The following is a 23,845-nucleotide window of genomic DNA, read 5'->3' as shown; positions in this document are numbered from 1 at the left end:
TGACTGCAAATAACTGTGTAAATAGTCACAATGTGCCAAGTGCCTAGGAAAATCCGGACAGAGTGCTGGGAGGCGGCTGCACTCAGGGCTTTGCAGAAGGCAGGCTTGCAGAAGCAAGGAGAAGTCAGAAGGGCATGCAGCTATGAGCTTTGGGTGGGGAGTAGCACCAGGCTGGGAAAGATCCTAGTCTCGATTTTACCCAGAGCACCCATGGTCCCCCATCCCAGGGGGTAAACTGAGTCTGAAAGTGGTAGGAAGCATATGCCCCAGGTTACTGAGCCAGTAGAAACGGGGCGCCCTTGGCCCGAGCATGGCGGGCTCTTGGCACATGTATGACACATGCTTGTGTGCGACCACAGCTCCAAGCCGGTGGGGTACAGGGACCCCTCGCCTCTCAGACAGCAAAGCCAGATCGGGCCCCGTCTGGTCTGGGCCCCGCCCCCGTCTCTGGGCTTGTGGGGCTGGGGGCCGTCAGGGCTCAGGGCTCGCGCCGCGATCACCACCCGGGGTGCTGCGGGGGGGCGGGGAGAGCGGCCGCCTAGCCCAGCCCCGCGGATGACAGGAGCCGGGGAGCCGAGGAGGGAGGAGCCGCCGCCGCCGCCGAGCGCTGGGCTGAGGAGCAGAGAGAGCGGGGCGCGGAGTGCGGGCGGCTGGGAGCGCGCTGAGCGGGGGAGAGGCGCTGCCGCACGGCCGGCCACAGGACCACCTCCCCGGAGAATAGGGCCTCTTTATGGCATGTGGCTGGTAACTTTCCTCCTGCTCCTGGACTCTTTACACAAAGGTGAGACCTGCGCGGGCGGCTGGGCGGCGGAGGCGGCGGGGCCGGGGCGCGCGCGGCTGGAGGCGAGGAGAGGTGCCCGGAGCACTCCAAGTGCCCGGGGGACTGACCCCTGTGCACGGCCCCGGGTCGGGCGCAGAGGGGTGGGGCAAGCACTCGGAGAGGGGCCGAGTGAGAGTCAGCCCGGGACCGCTCAGCCAGTCACCCGCGCCTGCCGTTTTGGGGTGCGCCCGTAGAGGTGGTAGCGAAGGAGCCCCTCATCTTCCTGCTCCAAACCGGCCGCAGTTCTACCCTAGACCCCTCCCCCAGCCCCTTGCCCGCTTCCTGCGGCTTGGTGGCGCTGGGACCGGGAGTACCCTCCGAGTCGAGGGGTCTTCAGGCCGCGACTCTTCACCTAGGAGTCCTCCTAGCTTGTTCGAGCCTCGGACCTGGCGGTTACTCCTCCGCTACCTCTGCGCGCCTCTCGACCCCCCACCCCCGGACCCCCGCCCTGGCACGAATGCGGGCGCATTGCTTGGCGCTTATCCTCGCGTTGGCCGGATGCAGGGCGGGGGTAGTAGCTGGGGGTCCTGACAGCTGGGGGTCCCTCGGGTAGCAAGTTTGTTCTCTAAACCCCGGAGGTCACCCTCCTTCACCCCACCCCTCTGCCCCAGGCGCTAGCCCTGGTTTGGCTGCGCCACCGTGGCCACCTCGGGCAGCGCGCCCCAAGGTGCGAGATTCTCCGCTTCCGCGCCTGGCCAGCTGGACCTGGGGACAAGTCTTCGGGCTGGGGGGCGTGTCCCTCTTTCTGGAGAGAAGGGGTTGCTAGGGGTGGGTCCAGGTGTCCGGCATGTCCAGACCTGCAGCTGGGGCGCTGCGCACCTGATCCGCAAGGTAGCTGGGACTGGGAGGTTGGAAGAGGGCAGACATTTCCGACCGAAGCCACCTGGGCACCGAGTCGGAACCAGGCTGGCGCTGGCGGTCGGGCTTCCAGCTATCGCAGAGGACGTGCCCTGGGGCGCGCAGATGGCGGGAGATGAGGCGGCCGAACTCTGCGCCCTTGCGCGGCAGAGCACACACGCTCAAACAAGCCCAGCGTTACCTGTGCAGCCCTCTAACTTTTCTCCTTCGCGCCCTAGGGGCGGCCTCTTCCCCTCTCTGTCTGGGCGGTTGCCCTGGAGCAGCAACTCTTGACCCCTAGGCCACGAGGAAGGGCAATCCAGCAGAGGATTGGCGCCTGGGGAGGGGTCTAGTCCTACCCCGCCCGAGCCCCAGGGGTCTGGAGTCTGCCACCTTCCCGGAGCCAGAGCCGACCGCAATACGTGGAGGACTGGAGGGAGGAGGGTAACCCTTATTCGTAGACACCCGGGTCAAAGCCAGACTGAAGGCCAGGGTGCTGCTGGCGTTTGCTGAGCGATCAGGATGCGGGACAAGGGGTGGCCTCGGAATTGTGGACAGAGTAGTTGAGTTTCTCAGACCAGTGGGGTCCACTGGGTAACACACCAAGGCTGGGCTCGGTTGTTTAACCCTTTGCCCCCCGCGTCACACCCCTTCATCCCACCTTAGCTGAGCGAGGAGCCTGCTTCCTGTTCAACCCCCTACCCCTCAGTCTCCCTCTCCCCAGGCTCTTCCTGCTTTCCTCCGCCCCCGCAGGCTGGCTGGGCTCACAGCTTTAATTACATTAATATTAAAAATACATAAGGTGAGGAGCGGCTTTCTCTCTCAATAGCTCTCTCTCCACCCCCCACCCCTCTCCCATTTTGTCTGGAGAGAAAGCACGGGGCCAGAGCTGCTGCCACACTCTTGCCCAGCTTTGTCCTCAACGCCCCCCCCAACTGCCCCCCCCCTTTCTGGAGACCTCTTCCAGAACAGCCCACTCCCCAGGAGTGGAGCAGGCCTCTCAGCAAATACCTGAAGGCGGCTCCCCTCCCCCCTCCAGGAGCCTGGCATTAATAAATGAAGCCCAAGCAATTTGATAGGGAGGGAGCAGATGGGGGTGGGGGTGGAAGAGGCCCAGAAGACGACAGGACAGCCAGAGGGGCAAAATCTCTTCCAACTTGAGAAGGAAGTTGCCAGTGGCCTTGGGCCTGTGGGCAGGATGGAGGTGCCAGGTGTGGCTGCCCCTTGGTGGCCTTCAGGTCTGCAGAGCCCTGGTGCCCCTGCGATTCATTGCTCCAGCGTCTGTTGGGCGCCGGGGTGCCTCGCCAGACAGGCCTTTCTTTCCCTTGGTGCCTTAATTGGGTCTTAGGTGCCAGGCTGGTCCCGGGGGCCTGTTCTGCTTGGGGTGGCTTGGAAGGGGGGAGGCGGAGGCGGAGGCGGCTTGGGGAAGATGTGTTGCCGAGAGAGCGCAAGAAAGATGGGGTTTGGTGTATTTTCTCTCCCGTTGCCAGTCACCCCCGCGGCACCAAGGAAAATGTAAATGTGAATGTTCGAGCCTGTTACAGAAAACAATATCCTCTTGCAATAATTTGTACGTCCATCTGTGAGGAGCCGGAGGAGGCAGGGAGAGGGAGAAGAAAACAGGATGAGATGGAGCATCCTCTGGATGGAATTAAGCAGTTATTGAATGCGTTTTAAGCTTCTGTTATTTCCATTCCTCTCAAAATATCTTTTTTTGATGAAGCCTGAGCTCAAGACCGATTCCCCAGAACTAAACTGGGAAGGTGTTTTAATAATCGGTTATCGAGTCTCCAATAACTGCCTTATTATTGCCAAAACAAATCCAGGTTTGGGCAGCCGGATGAACCCCAGCGAGGCGCTCTCCTTGTTCCATCCAGCGCGCCAGCATCTGTGTTGCCTGCATTTGCATTTTTACTGTGTAAAAGAACAAGCTTCCCCGGCACTAAAATTCCTGTTTTCTAAAAGCCAAAATAATGGGTTGCATTGATTTTTTTTTTTTTCATTTTCCACCCCAACCTCTCCGATGGGGACTCATGCATGGTTCTTCTCTCTTGAGAAGACCAAATTAAAAGCCTTCGTCAGGCCATTAAGAAAATCTCTAACACCCTGTTCGGCGTCTAATTAAAAAAAAAAAAGAGGGGGGGGTTACTGAGGAAATGTGTTTTTAAAATCTTGAAATGGCAAACACAACTTAGACAAGGCAGGCGAAGGGCCAGTGAATACGGGGGTGGGGGTGAGTGGGCAGAGAAGCCCTGGTTGCTAGAAGAACATGAGGGAGAATGGAATTGCCGTGATGCCCGACAAACCTTTCAGATGCTTCGTTTTTCTGGGCATCAAAGCCAGCTGCCTTTAATATATTTCTGCAGCAGAATGGGGAGCTCAATTAGGAACAAAAAGCAAGTAAGCAGTTGACCCATAGGCGGTGCTTAAGTTGAGCAGGTCCCAGGGGACTGGCTGGAGCGGCTCAGTTTTCTTAGGATGAGGAACGGGGAGGAGGTGGGCAAGGGGACAGGGGTTTGGGCCCCTGCTAGCTTGCTAAGGAAGCATGCCCCTGGACAGCAGGCTGGGAGTCCCCAGACACAGGGTGTAGGTCTGCCCAGAGCACCTCATGGGCTGTTAGCCATTGACAGAGGGGTGCAGACCTCAAGCCTTCCTTACCTTCTTCATGTCTTAGGATTTCCATCCGTGTTACTTGTTTGATCTCCTGCACTGGCTGGTGAAGGATTTATTAGAGGATGAGGAGAGGGGAGGGCAGATGTTCAGAGAGCTTTTTTTTAGGGGGGTATGAGTCTCAGGCTGGGACTCACATGATCTTGGAGAAGATGTTTTCTTGGGGACATTTGCTGCAATCAAGAGGAAAAGCCCCCAGTTCCCAAAGTGCTTTCTCAGCCCTTACCTAGCCCATTAGATTCTAGCGGGTACCCAGGTGCCTGAATAGGGCAAGTTACAGGCAGCAGAGGTGGCATGGTGCCAGAAACCCAAGGGCAGCCCCAGATTTGCATGTCATTTGCATGTGGATTTGCATGCTCACCTAGCCAGGCCAAGAGCCATGCCCTCTGTGAGTAGCATCTTGATCTCGGCCTCAGTAGCAGCCAGGTGGTGGCCTTCTCCTTGCATGGAATGGGGGCAGGGCAGGAGCAGCAGAAGAACTGGTGGTTTTGGTAGTGCTTCTGTGTCTGAGTTTTAGGCCTACAGGGACTCAGCTCTGAGTTTGCCATCTGGCAAGGCAGCCCTGGAGCTCGCCCCTCCCCATCCAGGGGCAGACAGCCCCCCTGGGGCTATTGGGATACGATGAGTCACAATAGGCAGAGGTGCCTTAAGGCAGACCAAACTTGGGGTGTGGGGTTGTTCCTCTTGTGCTGAAAAAAAAGAGGGTGAGGAGAGGGGCACACCAGCTATAGGAATCCAGGGTCTACATTAGCCTTCTGGTGAGTGCACCCCAGAGTGGAGGGAGCTGGGTGCTCAGGGCTGCAGTCGGTAGCTGGTGAGGTGGCAGCTGATGGGATGGGGGCATGAAGGGAGGAGAATGCTCTTCCACCCTCCCAGTTTGTCAACATCCAGCTGGGGAGGGGGTTGTGGCCTTCGAGAGATTAGAGATTAGAGGAACAGCCCTGGTTTCATAGTCTTCCTTTGTTAAGGCAGCTTCAGCCATGTGGGGTGGCTCAGGGGTTGTGGACAACAGTGGAATATGGGCACTGTGGTTGCAGAAGGAAGGGAGTTTGGAGCGATGCTGGAAGAGCAAACACTTGGAGAGAGAGCTGAGCACTCCCTCCCAGGGAGCCAGCCAGGAGCAGTAGTGGGCGTGTGGCCTCAGGGATGTTTTTTCCCTGCATTTCCAGTGTCCTGAGTGAATCCTACCATGGCAGGTACAGCTCCAAAACCTTTCAGAGCTTTTTCCTTTTTTTTTCTTTTCTTTTTTTTAAGATAAAGTCTCGCTTTGTCCCCCGAGCTAGAGTGCCGTGGTGTCATCACAGCTCACTGCAACCTCAAACTCCTGGGCTAAAGCTATCCTCCTGCCTCAGCCTACCAAGTAGCTGGGGAATACAGGTGTGCGCCATGACACCCATCTAATTTTTCTATTTTCTAGTAGAGATGGGGTCTTGCTCTTGCTTAGGCTGGTCTTGAACTCCTGGGCTCAAGTGATCCTCCCGCTGGGCTCAAGCCATCCTCCCCCCTCGGCCTCCCAGAGTGCTAGGATTACTGATGTGAGCCACCACGCCCAGTCCTTTGAGAGAATTTTTATGCACATCTGCTGATGCAGGAAGGCCCTGGTCCACCAGACCCTACAGATGTTTCCAGAGGATGTGGTGTGCAGGTCTGAGGGGTTAGGTAGGGCCACAGGGGATGGGTAGAGGTAGAGACAGGAGGGCCAGTGGGCAGAACCTCAAGCACCCCCCACCCCCATTCTTGTACCCAGAGTTTTTATCCATTTTATATATTGGAATATAAGGAAAAATAAAGAATACTGTGACCTGCTGGAGTGGTGGAAGTTTGAAGTCAAGGCAAACCCTTCATTCACATCCTGGCTCTGCATTTACTGGCCATGTGACGTTGGGCTTCTCTGAGCCTCGTTTTCTCCAGCTATGAAATGGGATTAAGGAAGATAATGCATATAAAGTAGCCAGAACATAGTTGGTGCTCAATAAAGCTCTATTTTTTCTGCACTGCCTCTATCTTCCTCCCCCTGCCCCCACCCCAAAATACATCATCAGATCCTGTCCTGAGCAGGTGTATTAATTAATTAATCAGCCACATGTTTGGCTAAGCCAACCGGCTTAGAGTGTGTAACACTAACATAGACCAAGTGGTGGCTGGGACAGGGGGCATCAACTCCTTCCGTCTATCTCCTAGCTGGGTAGGCGGTAGGACTCCTTCAGCAATAATTGAGGCCGGTGGACACCTGGGTGTCCCTGGGCAGCCCGGCTCACTCCCTTTCCCTAGACAGCAGTGGCAATGCGGAGGATAGAGGTTGGCTCCAGACTAAGATTTGGGGTGAGGCAAAGGCCAGTCTCATATCTGCCAAAAGAAGGTGAGGGTGGGTTGGTAAACCTTTACCATGGTTGGCACGAGTAAGAACTGTCCTGGATTTCATGCCATAAAGTCTATGCAAGTGCTCCTCGCAGGTGAGCCCCCGTAACCATAGCTGGATATATTCCTTGGTCTCTCCCTGCTGAAATAAGCTTCTGTTTTTTAAGTAGTTTTGTGCAAAGGGAAGATTTCTGGCCGCCCATGACCTTGGGGGTCCCTGGGTCACTCCTCCCTGCATGACCCAGTCTGCCAGAGGGAGGCAGCAAATGACCCAGCGGTCAAATGCTGCCCCCGGCAGGTCGTGGCCTGTGGGTTCCATACGTGCTGGGGAAGCTGTGGGCACAACAGCCTGCATGCCCTGCTTAACAGATGTTTGTCCAGCGCTGCTTTAGCGTGAACTGCATTAGCCTTGGGGACCACCCATGCCACTCCAGCTGCTACTCCCCTCATCTGTTCAGCCATCCTGCCCCACTCTCTGTGCCCTGGCTCTGTATGACGCCTGCACTGGCAGTTTCCAAGGTCACCATCTTCATTAACAACAGTTATTCAAATGCTAGTTGCATCTCCATTAGACTCCATTGCATCTCCATCTGATTCTAACGAGATGTGTGTGTATTAGAAAGAGCATTGTCCGTGGACCTACAGAACAAGGCTCAGCCAGGCTAACCTGGGCAAGTTGCCTAATTGTTCATGTGCCACTATTTCCTAATCTGTACAATGGGCAAAATTACCCTTGTCCTGGCTGTCCTACAGAGCAGTTGTTATTGTATGTATGTATAAATAGAGTGAGGGTCATACAATTATATGTCATGTGACAGTGCTTTGTCTACTAAACATATAAATACACACATGTAAAAGGCACAGCAAACCGGTTTTAGCCTTACGAATGCTGTGCTGAAGTGTAAGGCATAATTACTGTCATTTCATCATACAGGAATGGTGACGGTCTCACAGCTGTTTGTGGCTGTCTCCCCCTCCATGGGCCCCCCACATACGGAGAATTTTCCTAGCCTTGCTTTTCAGCATCATGGGAACAGCTGAAGAGGCACAGCCAGGCTGGCAACAGTCTTCCTGGAGCAAACTCGGCAAATGCCCTGTGGCCCCAGTGCTGGCAGGAGTGGGACGAAGGCGACCTCTGCTCCCTCTCCCCCCATTCCCCTCCCAGGTCCTTGCTCCCATGTTTAGCCCATAGTTAGTCCTCTGGACTACTCCCCCAAAGGATGGCTGTCCCTGCAGGGAATCTAGTCTTTTGTGGAAAGAGCAGTAGGCCCAGAGTTCCACCTTGTGTGACCTCGTTTGAGGCCACAGTACTCACAGGAATCCCTGAGAACCCTGTGGAATCAAGAGTTAGGGGCATCCTGCTTCCAGGGTGGCTTGCCCAGAGTCAGGGGGTATGGAGGAGGAAGGGGGGCCTGCTTTGAGGGTGGGAGGGAGATCCAGGTGACCTCCATGGGAAAAAGTCTTCCAGGGTTGGAAGGCATCTTTCAGGACATGGAATCTGTCCCCTAATCAGATGCCTGGTCCCTCTGCAGCCTCCCCGCCAGCAGTTCTCGTCCTCTATCCCAGCACTTCCAGGAACAGGGAACTCCTTCCTCACAAGGCAGGGCATTTCTGGCGACACAGCTCTGGCTGGAGCAGAGTCCATCCGTAGAATGAGCCAAACCCTGTGTGGTCTTGTTCCTTCTACTCACTGGTCCTGGGTTCACCTTTTGGGCCACACAGATGAAAGCGAAGCCCCCTTCCTCTTGACAACCGTCAACTGCTCATAGACAGATGTCCCGCCCATCCGAGGCCCCTCCTCTAGACACGCGGCATCCCTCATTCCTCTGACGTTCTCTCGTATGACAGCGTCTCGGTGCTCCAGGACACCCCTGCGTTCCTCGCTTGACAGTGGGGCGGCCAGAACTGGAAGAGCCAGAGGAGGCGGTGCTCCAGTCCCAGCCTGGACTCTGCTGGCTGTGTCCCTGGGGCAAATGACTCCACCTCTCCAGGCCTTGTGAATGGAGGAGATTGGACAAAATAATCTCTTTCAGTCCCTCAAGCATTAACAATCTAAATCTAGGATTCTCTGGGGACAACTGTGCTGTCTGAGCCGACTCCCTGGAAAGAACTTTCTGACCATAAGGGACCTTCCTTTGACAGGCCCTGTCTAGAAAGGGCTAGAAGATTAAAGAGTCTGACTGTCAGCTGTTGCTTGTAACTTCTCCTGGAGCCGATGGTGCAGGGGCCTTGTAGGTTGAAGGGTAGCTGCCTCTTCCCTGGTCTCATAGCTTTCTGGTTGCTGGTTACAGGAACTATGTTTGTGCTAAGAATCTTAAAGGACAAAAACCAAAGCCACCCACATTCCCGGTGGACATGGGGAGAGTACTTAGCAGTGCTTCTCATCGGGATTGGAAATTGGGGGTGCTTTTTGGTCGTCTCAATGACTAGGGTGCTGCTGACATTTATTATAGTTGGAGGAGGAATGAGAGCAGGTGAAATGTCTGATGGCTGGGATAGTTCCAAATAATTCAGGATTGTCATACCCCAAATTGCTGTCCTTCGTCAGAATAGCCCCCTATGGTGTGCTCACACTTTGGGGGGCGTCTGAGTCAGTCTGGCTCATAGTGCGCCCGTTGAGTAAGGCATCCCAGAGTAAGGGAGGCCTGGGCATCACAGGCAGCTCTGCCACGACTAGCTGTGCAACGCCAGGAAATTACCTGCCCTGAGAACCTGTTTTCTTATCTGTAAAATGGGGTCTTGAGCAGTGGCTGCATTCAAGGGCTATTGTTAAGAATTAAATACACAGCAACTGGAGAAAAGGAGTTTGCACCGTGCCTAGCACAAAATAACTGCTAAAAAGAAGCGGTGGCAATGGTGATGAAGGTGGTGGCAGAGCAGCTGTGGCAGGTGCAGAGAAAGCCACAGAGAGAGAGCACAGGGTTTGGCGCCATCCTGTCCAAGGGGGAATACAGCTCGGGCTGATGCTGTCTGGGAGACTCAACCCTCTCCTCCCCAGGGTCTAGACTCAGACGGTCTCCAAGGTGTGGATGCACCACAAGGGGTTTTTGGTGAAGGAGCAAGACCTCGTATAGCTGGTCCCCACCTGGGTTTTTTGTTTTTGTTTTTTTGAAACAGGGTCTCACTTGGTCACTGTCTGGCTAGAGTGCTGTGGCGTCATCATAGATCACTGCAACCTCGAACTCCTGAGCTCAAGTGATCTTCCTGCCTCAGCCTCCCAAGTAGCTAGCCTGGCTAATTTTTCTATTTTTTGTAGAGACAGGGTCTTGCTATGTTGCTCAGGCTGGTCTCCAAACTCCTGGCCTCAAGTGATTCTCCTGCCCACAAAGTGCTAGGATTCCAGATGTGAGCCACCTCACTAGGTCCCAATCTGGATTCTGAATGGACTTGGTGGTTGAGCAGAGACCCCACTCATTGATCCTCTCTGGACCCAATTTGTCCAACTCTGGGATGAGAACAATCAGAGTGAAGGCACATCATATATCTCCTGCGAAAACCTTTGTGTGGAAATGCGGTGAAGTAATCAACCTTGCAGATCAATCCAAGAAACCTCTCCAGCCAGCCCACATCTGCATAAAGAGCTCTGTGCAAGGCCTGGGGGTCAGCAAAAGCTGTGTGGCTATTGCATTGCTCTGTTGTTATTGATTATTCCACCATTATTTTATTAACTTGATCATCAAATTGAGTTAATTAATGTGGTGGTAAGGTCTTGTCGGCCAAGCTGATGAGAACCGTCTGTTGTTGGGAAGGCAGATTTTGAAGTCCAGCATGGCAAATCTACTTTTTCTAAGGCCTGTTACCCTGAGTATAGACAGAAGACACCTGCATCAGAAATAGAATTTCTGGGCCTTATGACAAACGTGGTGAATCTGTTATCTAAGGCTTTGCATCTTTAACAAGCTCTCTAGTGATTCTCATACACATTAACATTTCAGAACCACTGTTTTAAGTTATCATGATTCTCATTGTAGGCCAGCAATAAATATTTGTTGCACGAGGTTTCATTTTTTTTTCCAGAAATACTTACTGCTTGCCTGCTCCGGTATGATACTTGTAACAATAGCCACAGATACTTACACCAGAAACTGTCCTAAGCTCTTGATATGTATTAACTCATCTAACCATAAGAATGCTTGAGGTAGACATTTTTCCTCACCTCCGCTTTATAGGTGGGGAAACTAAGGCGCGGAGAGGGGAGGTAATCTTGTTTGAGGGTACACACGCTGCTTGTAAGTGACAAAGTAGGGAGTCAGCTCTGGGAGTCTGGGCTTTTAACCACTGTGCTAAGTGCCCAGTGTTTGCTCAGGGGATGGCTCAGAGTGATGACTAAGGCAGTTGCTGCCCTCGGGAGCTCCCAGCCCTGCAGGGAGAGGACGCCTCCTGCCCCCTCGGTCCTCACGCCGCTTCCGCCCCTCTCCCCTGAAAACCCAAGGGCTTCCTGCACCCATGCTGGCAGTGCCGGAGCAAACCTGCTCCTCCAAGGGTGGTTGTGGGTGTCGCAGGGGCCCAGCGCTGGCGGCTGGTGGATGCTCCCGGATGGACAGTCCAGTGAATGGGACGAGTAAATATCGTAAGGGAAGAGAACAAAATGACTCATCCTCCCTGTGGAGGTGGCGAGGTGTTAATATTTCAGTCCCCTTGGGCTGTCATTCACGATGACATGGGGGGAACTGTACGTGCACCTGGGCGGGAAGCCTCAGACAGCGGCCGGGCACCCCTATCCCAACCCGGGGAAGGCGGGGTGGGAGCCCATGGTGTCACATACACAGGTGTCAGTTTCCCGTCCCCAAACCAATCCTGGTGCCCAGGCAGCGGAGGGCGGGCGAGAGGGTGCATGCAGTGGATGCTTAGGTTTCAGCGGTGACCCTGAGGGCAGGCGGCCCAAATGCCTGGGGGCGATTTCTGGTTTAAAAATATTGCTGTGCTATTTCCACACTTCTAATCTCCTAGCGATTTGGAGCCTGTTTCATGAAACACAGCATCGGGGCGGTGCTCAATGTTAAACGGCGGAGAAGATTAAATGGGTTTAAGTCTGGGCGTCTGTCACATGACAACCAAGCCCATAACTTCCATTTTCTATTAAAAACCCATTTCCCCCTTTGACCAGAAGAAGCTTCGCTGTTGATCTGAGAGTCTCCCTTTTTATTTATGAAGTGTCCCCCTCCCCCTCTTTCTCTGTAAATATGCCTGCTTCTGTCTGCAGAGGGAAGAGGGAGCTGGGGACAGTGACTGGGGTTTGAGAAGAAGGTAGGCGCTTCCTGTGAAGGAATTTGCTTTCCAAGCTGGGACTGGCTCGAAGAGGTGAAGGAGAAACCCCTCAAAGCCCCAGACTTTGAACTCTTCAGCCTGGTAAAGGGAAAAGCTCGAGCTTTGGGGCCAGACAGGCCTCCACCGAATTCTGGCTCCATCTCTTTCTCGCCGTACAGTCTTGGGGAAGACATCGACCCCAAGACATCGACCCCGCTCGGCCTCCTTTCCCGCACCTGTAACGTGAGACTAAGGTCACCCCCGCCACATGCCTGCGTGTGAGGATGAAACGAGGAGATGCCCTGAAGCACCCAAGCCCAGTGCCTGGCACACAGTAGGCACTCAATAAATTGTTAGCCTCCCTTCTTTTGAGGACTCGATACAGTAGCCAGGTCAATAAAACTTCAGGGAAACACATGTCCCACCAAAATGCCAACAGAGTTAGGCATAAGGACTAGGAGAAGTTGAGTAGTCTCAGTTGCCGCTGACGGGGCTGTCCGACACCCTGCACCGTGCTTGCTCCCCCACGCTGCAGACCTTTCCATGTTTCCCGCCACCTTCACCACTGAGGGCCACGCTCCCCAGTCCAGGTGGTTTGGCCTCTTCGCCCCAGGCCTACCCAGTGCTCTGGCCTCAAAGGTTCTGCGGGGTCCCCAAACATGCCCCACCCACTGTGCCTGTGGTAGCCCCGGCTGTCCTCTGGGAGCACCTCCCCTTGCCCCACCCCACCTCTTCAGAGCTTCCTTCCGGCTCAGCTCAGGTCCCATGCCCAAAGCTTTTTGTCTGGCTACTGAGTAACCTCTCTCTCTTCCTCCCTTCTGGGCTCCTGTGGGAATCAGTGCTTTCAGCCCGGCCTCACTCACGTCCCCCGGTCATGCTTCTGGAAGGTGGAGCCATTCTTCCTTATCTTTGATGCCACCCACCACTCCTGGGGGACTGAGAGCACCTGGCTGGTGCTTGGTAAACGTCTCCTGAGGGGATGAAAGAGGGTCCCGCTCCCTGGGTCAGAGAAGGGAAGGGTGCAGGGGTCAGTTGAGAGGAAGCAGGGTTTGGAGGGGGGTTAAACTCTGCAGGGCTGCAGGGCGGGGCTGTGCACTTTCAGCTCTGCAGTAACTAAGGCACCCTCCACCCTTGGGGAGAGCTGGGACCTATATAACAGTCCCCATCCCTCACGGCCGTACAACCTCGTGGGGAACCCAGAACTTTCACATCGTGTCGCCTGCTCGGCAGCCCTGGGAAGCAGGGAAGGTGGTGCACTCCCCCCCTTTTGTAAAGGAGGACATCCAGGCTCAGAAAGGCTAAGTGTCTTGCCTGAGATCACACAGCAGGGGAGGGGTGAGCCCCAGGAGGGAAGGTAGTTCTGCCAGACCCTGTGGCAGGGTGCTGTGTGTTGCACACGCCTCCCTGCTCCTCTGAGCTTGCTGAGGCTTTGTCACTGCTCTGAATATCCCAACAGGAGCCTGGGAAGGAGGCGGAGCTCCCGTCACAGAAGCCACAGAAGACTCTGTGAGGTCAGAGTGAGGACATCGGGCCCTTGCTACTCCCCTTTCTGTCCCTGGGTGACTGAACATGTCCATTGCTTCTGCAGTCACATACCTGTTGCCCATGTGCCCAGCCCTCAACGTGGCACATAGGGATTTGAGGTATTTGGTGGTCTGTGCCTCAGTTTCCCCTTTATGGATTTGCTCGCTCCTTTCTCTTGGCAGGCAGGGTGAGGCTAAATTAATGTTTATTTAAGGGCTTCTGCATTCTGAGCTGACAGGTGCCTTGTGATGGTAAAATACGAACCCAATGTAAGTGCAAAATGCTATTGTTTTACACCTGAGGGTGATGTTTCATAATGGCAATGCACTGTCAGAGCCGTAAGCAGAAATGAATGGTGTGTCTGATCCTCCCCAGCTCCCCCAGACTCAGAAGACAGAAGCTCCCATCCCAGGCTGGGAGAAATATGAGGCTACTCGCCTTTTGCTATAAATCTGCCGTTTCATCGGGCCTGACAGGTGGCTGGACAATCCCAGTCAATTCATCAATTAAATCTACCCATTTGTAGTTGCCGGGAACCTTGTGTCCTTGGCTCTGGCAAGATCCGAGGCCCAGAGTTGCAGGAAGGCTGCTGTCATCGTGGCTGATGCTCCTGGTGGGAGCAGGGGTGGGTGGGGAGGGCTCAGGAAGGGGCTGTCTCAGGAGGCAGGGAGAGTGGAGTGCATTTCCAGATTTCCAGCCAGGAGAGAAGTGGGTAGGAGCATGTGTTGGGAGTAGGCTGGGATAGAGGAAAGGGCAGGAAGGGGTCCCCAAGCTGGAAGAACAGATTCTGTGGTTCATACAAGTGCATTCTCTGGCTCTGGTGTGAGGCAAAGCCGGGTCACGCTCCCAGCTCTGGAACTCGCACGTCGTGTGACTTTGGGTGAGTTAGGTAACTTCTCAGAGTCTTCATTTCCATATCTGTAAAATGGAAATAATAACAACAACACCCCCCAGGGAGTTATGAAGATTAAATATAAAATCTACATAATACAAATATAATATCTAGAATGGACCTGGCGCTGCGCCCTGTCTGTAGTTAACAGTGAAGTCAGTGGCGCTGCTGTGACTGCCGGGGGTAGTATCGTAACAGTGGGCTACATCATACTTTTCCTTAACTTGGCCTTGAGTATCGACTCGGCCTCGCCCTTGAGTCAGACAATTGCTGGATTCCTCCCTGGCAGGGATGTTTCTCAGCTGCCTAAGCCCATTTGTCAGACACAACGTAGAGTCTTTCTGGACCTTGATGGACTTTGGCTCTCAAAATCCATGAAGCTGCTAGGATGAAGGGGGTCTGATTAACTAGGTTGTCTCGGGAAGCAACCACAATGCCGGAGCAGTGTCCCTGCTCCCCAAAGCTGGATTGGCTGGAATGTCCAGAGCCCGCTCCCAGGAGGGGTGTGTGCTGTGTGAGTGTGTGCGTGCAGTATGTGTGTTAATCCTGTTCTTGGCCGGCTAAAAATGGAAGTTGGTGGCTGGTTTGTGTGTGAGGAAGATGAAGATCCCCCTTTTATTTTTTGCAGGGGTTCCACTGTGGCCATACATCAGCTAATGGTTAAGAAAGGGACTCTGGGGTCCGATTGCCTGAGTCTGCACCCCAGAGCCCTCACTCACTGGCTGTGTGGTCTTGGGTATGTTGCTTCCATGAGTGCCTTAGTTTCCTCATCTGTAAACTGGGATGATGACACTACCTATCTCATAATGTGGGTGGGAGAACGAAAAGAGGTCATTAAGTCCTTACAACAGGGCCTGGCACATAGAAGACGCTTCGCAAATATTTGCTGAATGAACCTCGTAAGGAAGTCTCTGGGAAGGTGAGCAGAGTCCTGGGAGTGGGACCTGCTCAGTGTGCTCCCCAGCCTCCCTTTGCTCGCTGGTGAGATGGTATGATTGCATGATCTTGGGGTACTCTAGCCACTGCAAGCTGGGCATGCTTCGGTAGCCCCTGAGGGTCCCCAGAGAGCTGACATGCTCAACCACCAGCCCTGTGACTGTCACACAGGGAAGCAGCATGAGGAGGAGGAGGGCAAGGCGATGTGCCGCCCCCACCCCCAAATGCTTTTCAGCTGCTAAGGGTGCAGTGGCTGGTGGGGACGGCAAATGCATTTGCTGCTAAGAGGACGCCCCTGACACCGCAGCGAGGAGCCCACGAATGTGTTTTCCGGCACGTCTGCTAATGGCTTCATCACGGCTTTTTATGAGACGATGTGAATTGCTCTGACCAATGAGGCTTAATGGCCTTCCTCAACGAGCTGCCTGGTGTATTCTCCCCGGAGGCTCGGCTCAGAGTTAAGCCAAGAATATTAATACAGCTGGATGTGGGCCCTCCCCCTCCCTATAAAGTTGTGGAAATTGAGGTCAAGTTGGGTCCCCTGCAACGTTCTTTAAACAAGCAGCAGAGTGGTTTGTTTGCTCCTTGATCTTCCTGGTGGAGAGGGAGTGGCTTCCAGCTGGAGACCTGGGACCTGACCCTCTCTTGCTCTGGGTTTGCTTGCACTTGCGAGCAGGCTCCCGGGGAGGGAGTGAGGGAAGGCCCCTCAGGGAGGGCCCCTCGATGCCAACGTTCGGGGCTGCTGGGGCAAGAGCAGCAAATAGCAAGGCCCTGTGCTGGGATGGAGGAGTAGAGCTGAGAGTCCTCTCAGCCAGGGGGCCCTGCCATTGCCTGCTGTAACCGCGAGAGCGGTCTCCTGTGTGGTTGAGGGTTGGAACAGCAGCGTGTCAGACATGGGAGGGGTCTTTGCAGTCTTGTCCATCCTCCCCCTCAACCCCCATTTCATAAGCCAAGGAGCAGATGATCAGAGAGGGGAAGGGAATTCTGCAGTCAGTTGGTGTCAGGGCTGGTTTAGAAGCTGGGTCCTTGGCTCCCCAAGCCTGGATCTTATCCACCCGCCGGCTGGTCCTCATTCAGCCCTTGGTGGCAATGCGTTTTTACAATCAACCTCCAGGGGTTGAGGCCAGCTCTTAAGGCCTCCTGCAGTCTTCCATCTTCCACGTGTGCATCGCAGTTCCTGCAGCCATCCGTCTTAGAACGTGGTTTTGATAACTTTTACCTTTCCTCCGCGGCATGGTAGAAAGAGCATTAAAATCCTCTTTATGAGCAATGAGTTCAAATTTCAGTTCTGTAAGCCAGCTGTGTAACAAATCACATAACAGTTTTCAGCCTGTAAAACAGGGTGGTAAACAAGGGGTGATACCATCTCCTCTCAGGGTTGTACAGAAGAACCAAGGTAACAGGTGTGAACTTGCGTGTCTATAGTAGGTGCTTAGCAAACATTTATTTACCCAAACATGCAGTGTCTCTCCTAATGTGTGGATGTCAATGGTGGGTCATGACTTTGGAACATTCAACATAGAGCGTGTGGCAGCCTCTCCCCATGGCCTTGGCTTGGTACAGAGAATAAGACTTTTAACTTACCATTCCGGTGCAAGGCCAGAAGCTTCTATAGGGCACGAACTATCTCTTATCTGCGTTTGCCAGTGCCTGGTGTATAGCCAGCACTCAATAAGTGGGTATCGAATGATGGTGCTTGAAGGTGGCGTGCACAAGTGCCATCTGTGCACGCCCGTGGCCTGTGAGGATATCATAGAGCACATCCTAACTGATTCCCTCCCTTCACCTCCCCTGCAGCCCGCCCTGAAGATGTCGGCACCAGCCTCTACTTTGTAAATGACTCGTTGCAGCAGGTGACATTTTCCAGCTCCGTGGGGGTGGTGGTGCCCTGCCCGGCCGCCGGCTCCCCCAGCGCGGCCCTTCGATGGTACCTGGCCACGGGGGACGACATCTACGACGTGCCGCACATCCGGCACGTCCACGCCAACGGGACGCTGCAGCTCTACCCCTTCTCCCCCTCCGCCTTCAATAGCTTTATCCACGACAATGACTACTTCTGCACCGCGGAGAACGCTGCCGGCAAGATCCGGAGCCCCAACATCCGCGTCAAAGCAGGTAAGGGACAGGATGCCCGCTCCCCGACTCGGGAGCTCGGTGTGAAGGCCGGGATGGGATTTCTTAGGACACATGTGTAACATGCCTAGGGGGTGTTGCAAGAAATCTTTCACTCAAGGACAGTCGTGTTGTTCTTCTTTGAATCTTAGCTCTACCATCTATTGCGTGTTCTTAGGCATAAGAGATGCCTTTCTAAGCCTCAGTTTTCTCATCTGCAGAGTGGACGCTAGTACCTACTTCTACCGCACTACCATTAAATGAGATAGTGCTCATTTAAGTTAGGTGCTCACTTCAGCCCTTGACTCATAGAAAACACTCAGTGAATTATAATATGTAAAATGCACAGAAGTGTGTAGCACAATGAATTTTCACAAAGTTCAACTACTGTACAGTGTCAGCACCTCAGAAACCTTCCTCATGCGTTTTTCATATACTATTCCCCTAAGAGGAACCACTATCCTGACTTTTAACAATGCAGATGTTTTGCTTCTTTTTGACCTTTACATAAATGGAACCCTACAGTATATATTCTCTTGACCCTTGGCTCAGGATTCTATTTGTAGGATCTACCACTCCTGCTGTGCGTGGTGGTAGGCCATTCATTCTCGTTACTGTCTAGTGTTGTACCATGTGGCTAGGGCACACTTTGTCCATTCTACTGCTCAGGGATGTTTGAATATAACATATCTCATGAGAACAAGCATTTTAGGTAAAATTCATGATGGAAAACTTTTAGCAGTGAAGGATTTTGGCCTTTGGAAGAGTGCATGGAGGCAAGGAAGTAGGGTTTCTCCAGTGATCTCTTTAAAGAAAATAGAGAGTCTCATTTCTCTGGGTTAGGTCTGGCGGTGAGAGGATAGCTTAGATCAGCCGTTCTTAACTAGGACATCGTGATATGCTGGTGTGTCATAATCAGTGGTAAGGTGTGCCTTGAATAGTTGTAAAGTTCTGGGGATGGTTTTCTTAGAGGAGCTGTTCTTGCAGGAGAGGACAGGTGGCGTTCTAGCCAGGTCTAGGCTGTGGCGCCAGGTCTAGGCTGTGGCGCCAGGTCTAGGCTGTGCCGTCTTTCCTGGGGATTGTGTTAGGCTGGCCAAGGACAGAGGTTCTGGGGAAGGCCTCCAAACCAGTGACAGCCTTTCTCTGACTTCTTGGGTCTTTCTCTCCTCTCACAAGGACAAAGTTCCATGTAGGTGGGACCAGGGGGAGAGGCAGGGTGAGAGTTCTGCTTCATTCCACTGGTTGGTTTGGGGGGAGACTAGGAGCTCTTCGAACCCAGGGCCATGCTCAGGGTTTGGCTCCTGGGCTCCCTATGGAATTTCTTTCTAGGATTAGGTCCTTTGCACTGTTCAACCCTAGCAAGACCAAGTGCTAGGCTGGGAGCCCTGAGGCCTGGATTTGGGGCCCAGCTGTGGCCTCCACAGCCTGGAGGGTTGGGCTAAGCGAGGACATTGTGTTTCCTGCTACATGCCTGCCATTGAGTTAGGATGCAGTTTTCACAGTGAGTCTGTAGAGTGTTTCTTACAAATGAGGAGATTAAGACAAAGAGAGGTTTAAGTCACTTGCCAAGGGCACATAGTTAATCACAGAGGTACAGGTATCATGAAAAGCCACGTTGTCGGAGTGCTTTCTGGGTGCCAGGCTTTTTACATGCTGCTCTGTTGTTACTTCCTTTTGCAATTGGGGAAACTGAGGCTCCAAAAGGTTAACTGACCCTTGTCCAGGATAACATAGCAGGTCAGCGCAGGAGACAGGACCTGCTTGTTTGGTGCCATGAACAATCAGAACAATCACCCTCTGCTGGGTTTCTGAGACATCTTGGGTTGCCTGTACCCCAGCCTGCCCTTTCCACTCCCCGCTCTGCTGCTCCTGAGGGTCAGCTCCCCTTGGTCTCCTCTGCGCTCTCCCACATCTGTGGCAGTGCCTGTGCCCTCTTCTCTCTACTCCACCTTCCCCATCGCGGCCACAACTCCAGAAGGGGAAAAAACGGAGCCTGGGCCCTGGGCTGGCCAGGCAGGGCTGGCTCACGGGAAACAACCAATTAAGCCGCTCTTGGTGATGCCAGAGGGGCTGCAGGTGCACCGCCGGGGGAGGGGCTGCCAGGGCCCTAAGTGTCGCCTTGGCAACCATGGCAGGGAGACAAGCGGGGCACACTGCCCAGGTGCCTGCTGAGGGACAAGGTCGGTAGGCAGTGGGGCTGTGGATGTTCCAGCTCTGCTTGGCAGGGAAGGGGGTGGAAGGATGGAGCAAGCCCCTGCCAGAGGCCATGCAGAGGAGGACAGGGCAGAGGCAGGACCCTCAGGCACATTCCCCAGGCTGGGTCAGCCCACCCAGAAGGCCTGACTTATGGAGGTGGCTGCAAGTGACAGTGCCCAGAAACTAGCCCTGGGACTGAGGCAGGAGGTGGACGCTGGGGGTAAAGGGTGGTCTGAAGGCAGGGCCAGGGCTGGGGGACAGGCAGGGCTGCTCTAGAGGCTGCAGGCAGTCTCAGCAGGGGGAGAAAGCAGCAAGGCTGCTTTGTTTGGGGGATCTTGGAGACCATGTCCACGTCTCAGAGACAGTCATAGTTTCAAATATTCTCTCCCATCATCCTTCTACACCACTAAGCCCTTCCAGAAAGTTCAGCATCTGAACTACATCTCCCAGCTTAACTGTCATGTTGAAGCAGCCCCCAAACTGCTGTTAGATCATGCGTTACAGGTCTTATTTTAGCAAATTATGGTCACCGTGCCCAAAACAATTGCCACCCTGGGTCCAGGAATGATGCAAGAAATCCAATACGGGTACCTGAGGGGAATTCTAGCATATTTCCTTATCTCCTACGTACCCCCTCATTGGATATGGTGACAGTGCAGGGCTTAGGTGCTGCCCTCCACGCTCTTACAATCTAATGTGCTTTGCTAATGACCGCAATGGGGAAGGAAGGAATTTGGATGTGTGGTCTTGCAGGGGGAGGGGTCCACATATTTCTGAGGCAGAGCAGGCTGCCCAGTGTGTCGGGGAGGAGGCTGATGGAGAGGGGGCTACCCAGACAGGCACCCAATTGTGCAGGGGCTCCTGGGCTGTCTCAGCGGGAGGTGGGGGGAAGAGGTGGGAGGGTGTGGTTGGCAGTGTCTTGGGAGTTGAGATGACTTGCTGCTCCTTTCTGGGACCCCCACTGCATCCTTGTGACACTCTCTTCTCCCCCATTCCCAAACTCTACAGTTTTCAGGGAACCCTACACCGTCCGGGTGGAGGATCAAAGGTCAATGCGTGGAAACGTGGCTGTCTTCAAGTGCCTCATCCCCTCTTCAGTGCAGGAATACGTTAGCGTTGTGTCTTGGGAGAAAGACACAGTCTCCATCATCCCAGGTAAGGAAGAACCACGGGGCGGCGGCCGACAGCGGTGATGGGCAGCGGGTGGGCAAGGTGGCGGTGCCTGAGCTGGTTGTTGAGCTAAACAAGACCCTGAGATTGGTTCTGGTGAGTGACTTGTTATTGTTCCGGTGATACTTCGGCCAAAAAAGCGTCTTGGGTCTCGGTCTGGCGCATCTCGGTGGGGTGGTGAAGGCCTCCGTGAGTGGCCTTGGCTGGCTGTGTGAAGGTCCCGTTGGACTCGGGGTGCGGCAGGGGCCCCGTCCTTCCTGACTGCTGGGGTTTGGCTGGCCCTGGCCCTGGCGGACGAGAGGCTGGGCTGTGGCCCGTGTTTCTGCATTCGGAGCGCTGAGCACTGGCTCCTCGGGGACCAGCCTTGAGTTAGCACATGGGGCTTTTTCCTTTCCTTTCCTTGTCCTTTGTGCACGAGTTGGCTAAAGACTCTATCAGAATTCTAGCCAGCAGCATCCGGAGGCTGACGTGGAGAGACGGGTGTAAAACCATGGTGGAGGTTGGTCTCATTACAGCTGCCGCGATTGTGAGTTCTTCGTTGTTGGTTCCTTTTGCCTCTTCACGGTTGTCCCTCCAACAGGAAAACAGGTCTGGAAACCCCAAGAGAGGACCTCAAGTCCTTAAAATACCTCTAGGCCTCCGACGAGTTACAGCTACAAAACTCTGGGGTTTTTCCACCACGGCTCCCTCATCCCCACGCATTGCAGAGGTTCTGTCGCTTTGTTCCTTCCTTTCTCTGGCAGGGACCTTTGTTTTCCTTTCTGTGAAATGGGGGAACTTGACCAGGTGCCCTCTGAGTGCCCCTCAGCACTGATGTCGCGTGGCTGGTGGTATGAAATGACCGTTGTCCTCAAGGTGTGGGGGTTAGTCGGGGGACGCATGGAGCCTTGAAAGCAGGGGTTCTTGGCCTGCGACTCATTCGAATCCCTGAATGATTCGAAATACCAATGCTCGGGCCCAGCCTCAAGTCAACGGATTCAGAATCCCTCAGGAGCAGAACCTGGGCATCAGTGTCTCCAGTGCTCCCCCCGTGGTTTCGATGTATAACTAGGACAAGAACCAACGCCTGGGCGTGTTGACAGCTCACATGGCGGGGGCCTTTCTTTGAGATGTTACTTTGTGTTTTGCTTTCGGTACTTTTTCCTTCTCTCAGTTCCAGGCAGATGGCCAGGCCGTTATATATCCTGGCTCCAGAGCGTGTAGTGGGACAGGAATCCAAAGCTACTTGAAGACAGCTGCTCTTCCTGTCTGTTGTAAAACCACAGGCTAATAGGAGAGGTTGGGAAGGGTGTCTTGCCTGGGGAGCGGGGCCTCTGAGGGGAAGGAGCTACAGGAGACAAAAGGATGGCAGAGGTGGGTGGTGCTGTGGGCTGCTCGGAGGGCACAGCGGAAGAAGCGGTTGGACCCCACAAGGGTGGCGTGTGGGACCTGTAGGGACTGAGGGCCAGGGGTCTTGTGTCCGAATGAAGCACGGAGTGCACTGCCAAGGCCCAGAGGGACCATGCAGGTGGGGATCAGGGGCTGCTGGGAACCAGAGAGGCCCTGGACCTTAGCACACCCCTGAGGGAAACCCTAATAGTGATGGACACAGTCTCCTGGCTATCTAGAAAAGTCAGATTGAAGGTAATTTAAACAACAGCAAGAAATGTGGTATTTCTTGTACACTTGAGTTTATGGACTAAGCATTATATCCATGAAAATAGTAATTGTTGGTATGTTAAAATTTGGGGGGTGCTGACTATATGTCAGGCACTAGGCTAAGAAACATTCATATGCGATCTCACTTTATCATCACAAAAAGTCCCTAAGTACGTTTCCATCCTCCACTTTACAAATGAGGAAACTGAGGCTCAAAGTAAAGTAACTTGTTCTGGGTCACAGGTCTCTTACGCAGAGGGTGGGAGCTTGAACCCAGGCAATGAGGACTTTGGCCTCAGGAAGGTGGAAAAAAATCAATGTTTGTTGATTGTTTTAGGGACGTCTTCACGAAACCACGTCCAGTGTTGTGATTAAAAGCCTAGAATGTTGGACAAGAGACCGCCTGGGTTTGAAACTCACTCCATTGCTCTCTGGCTGGGCAAGTTATTTACACCCTCAGTTTCTCCAACTGTAAAATGGATTCATAGGGTTTGAGTGAGGATGAAATGAGTTAATATGTGAACAATGTTTACAAACGCTATCGGACACACACTGAGGCCAGGTTGTAGCAATTGCTAGGTGGAAGACATCATACTCCTCTTTGTACTTGCTGTCCCTTGTTGTGGGGTCTGTGTTTCTACTGTGTAACAGAGTCTGTGACCCTCACAAGACCTCGGGGTGGGAACTGGGTTATCTTCCCAAGGGTAGGAACTGGGTTATCTTCATCCACCCAGCCCTGGCTCCTTCTACACTCCAGATAAATGTTCACTGAACGATCAGTGAGTGGATGAATGGCCGGCTGGAAGAATTCCGAAGGAATCTGGGAACAGCATGGGCAGGGGCATTGAAATCAGGCTGGGCAGGTCGGGGTGGGTGGGACTAGCAGATGGGTTAGGAGAGGAGGAAGGATAGCAGGCTCCTGTGCTTAGGAGCTGGAGGCTGTGAGCTTCCCCCAGGCGGCCCTTGGAGTTGGGGCTTCAGGGCTGTCTTTGATGTGGAGACTGGGCTGGTGGCCCCAAAGGGCATAATTATCAGGGAAGTGGCCTTGATGCTAATCTTCAAGGCTGTGTTAAACTTTGGTTCTGTAGAACCCCTTTCTTTCCTTTGGCCTTGGAGAATTTTCCTCTTCTGCCCAGCCCTCCAGCCCCATCGGTAATCATTCTAGATTCTTCTATAGCTACATGTTAGATCCAGGGACAGTCTTCCCAAAGCACGCGATTCCAACTAACATGCTCCCAGAGGAATCGATGAGAGCCAGAGAGAGTGGAGTTTTGCTTCCTCTAGGCTTTGTAGGTGAGAGACCAGAACTTGGGCCCACATGCTACATGCTTTAATTTTGGAAAATGCAAATAGTTTGATCTTTTATAAAAATAGGATTTTTTTTTCTGCTATCCATATTCACACTATACCCAGTGTGTGTGCTCGTGTGTGTGTGTGTGTGTGTG

At 53.7% G+C, this 23,845-nt stretch overlaps 1 protein-coding gene across 2 annotated transcripts in view; it reads left to right on the top strand.

Annotated features, from left to right (window-relative positions):
* Positions 1-602: 602 nt before the first annotated feature.
* The window catches only part of DSCAML1 (DS cell adhesion molecule like 1), a 328,360-nt gene continuing 305,117 nt past the window's right edge, over positions 603-23,845 (top strand). The window contains exons 1-3 of one of the 2 annotated variants that reach the window (XM_012773648.2): positions 603-781; positions 17,082-17,399; positions 20,601-20,747. In XM_012773648.2, coding sequence (XP_012629102.2) covers positions 736-781; positions 17,082-17,399; positions 20,601-20,747 — 511 coding nt within the window. In that variant the 5' untranslated portion in view covers positions 603-735. The remainder of the gene's footprint in view (positions 782-17,081; positions 17,400-20,600; positions 20,748-23,845) is intronic. The other variant, XM_076002544.1, reaches the window with a different exon arrangement.

The sequence above is a fragment of the Microcebus murinus genome, chromosome 4 (assembly GCF_040939455.1).
Source record: "Microcebus murinus isolate Inina chromosome 4, M.murinus_Inina_mat1.0, whole genome shotgun sequence".
NCBI classification, from domain to species: domain Eukaryota; kingdom Metazoa; phylum Chordata; class Mammalia; order Primates; family Cheirogaleidae; genus Microcebus; species Microcebus murinus.
This window is presented reverse-complemented; position numbering and strand designations above follow the sequence as displayed.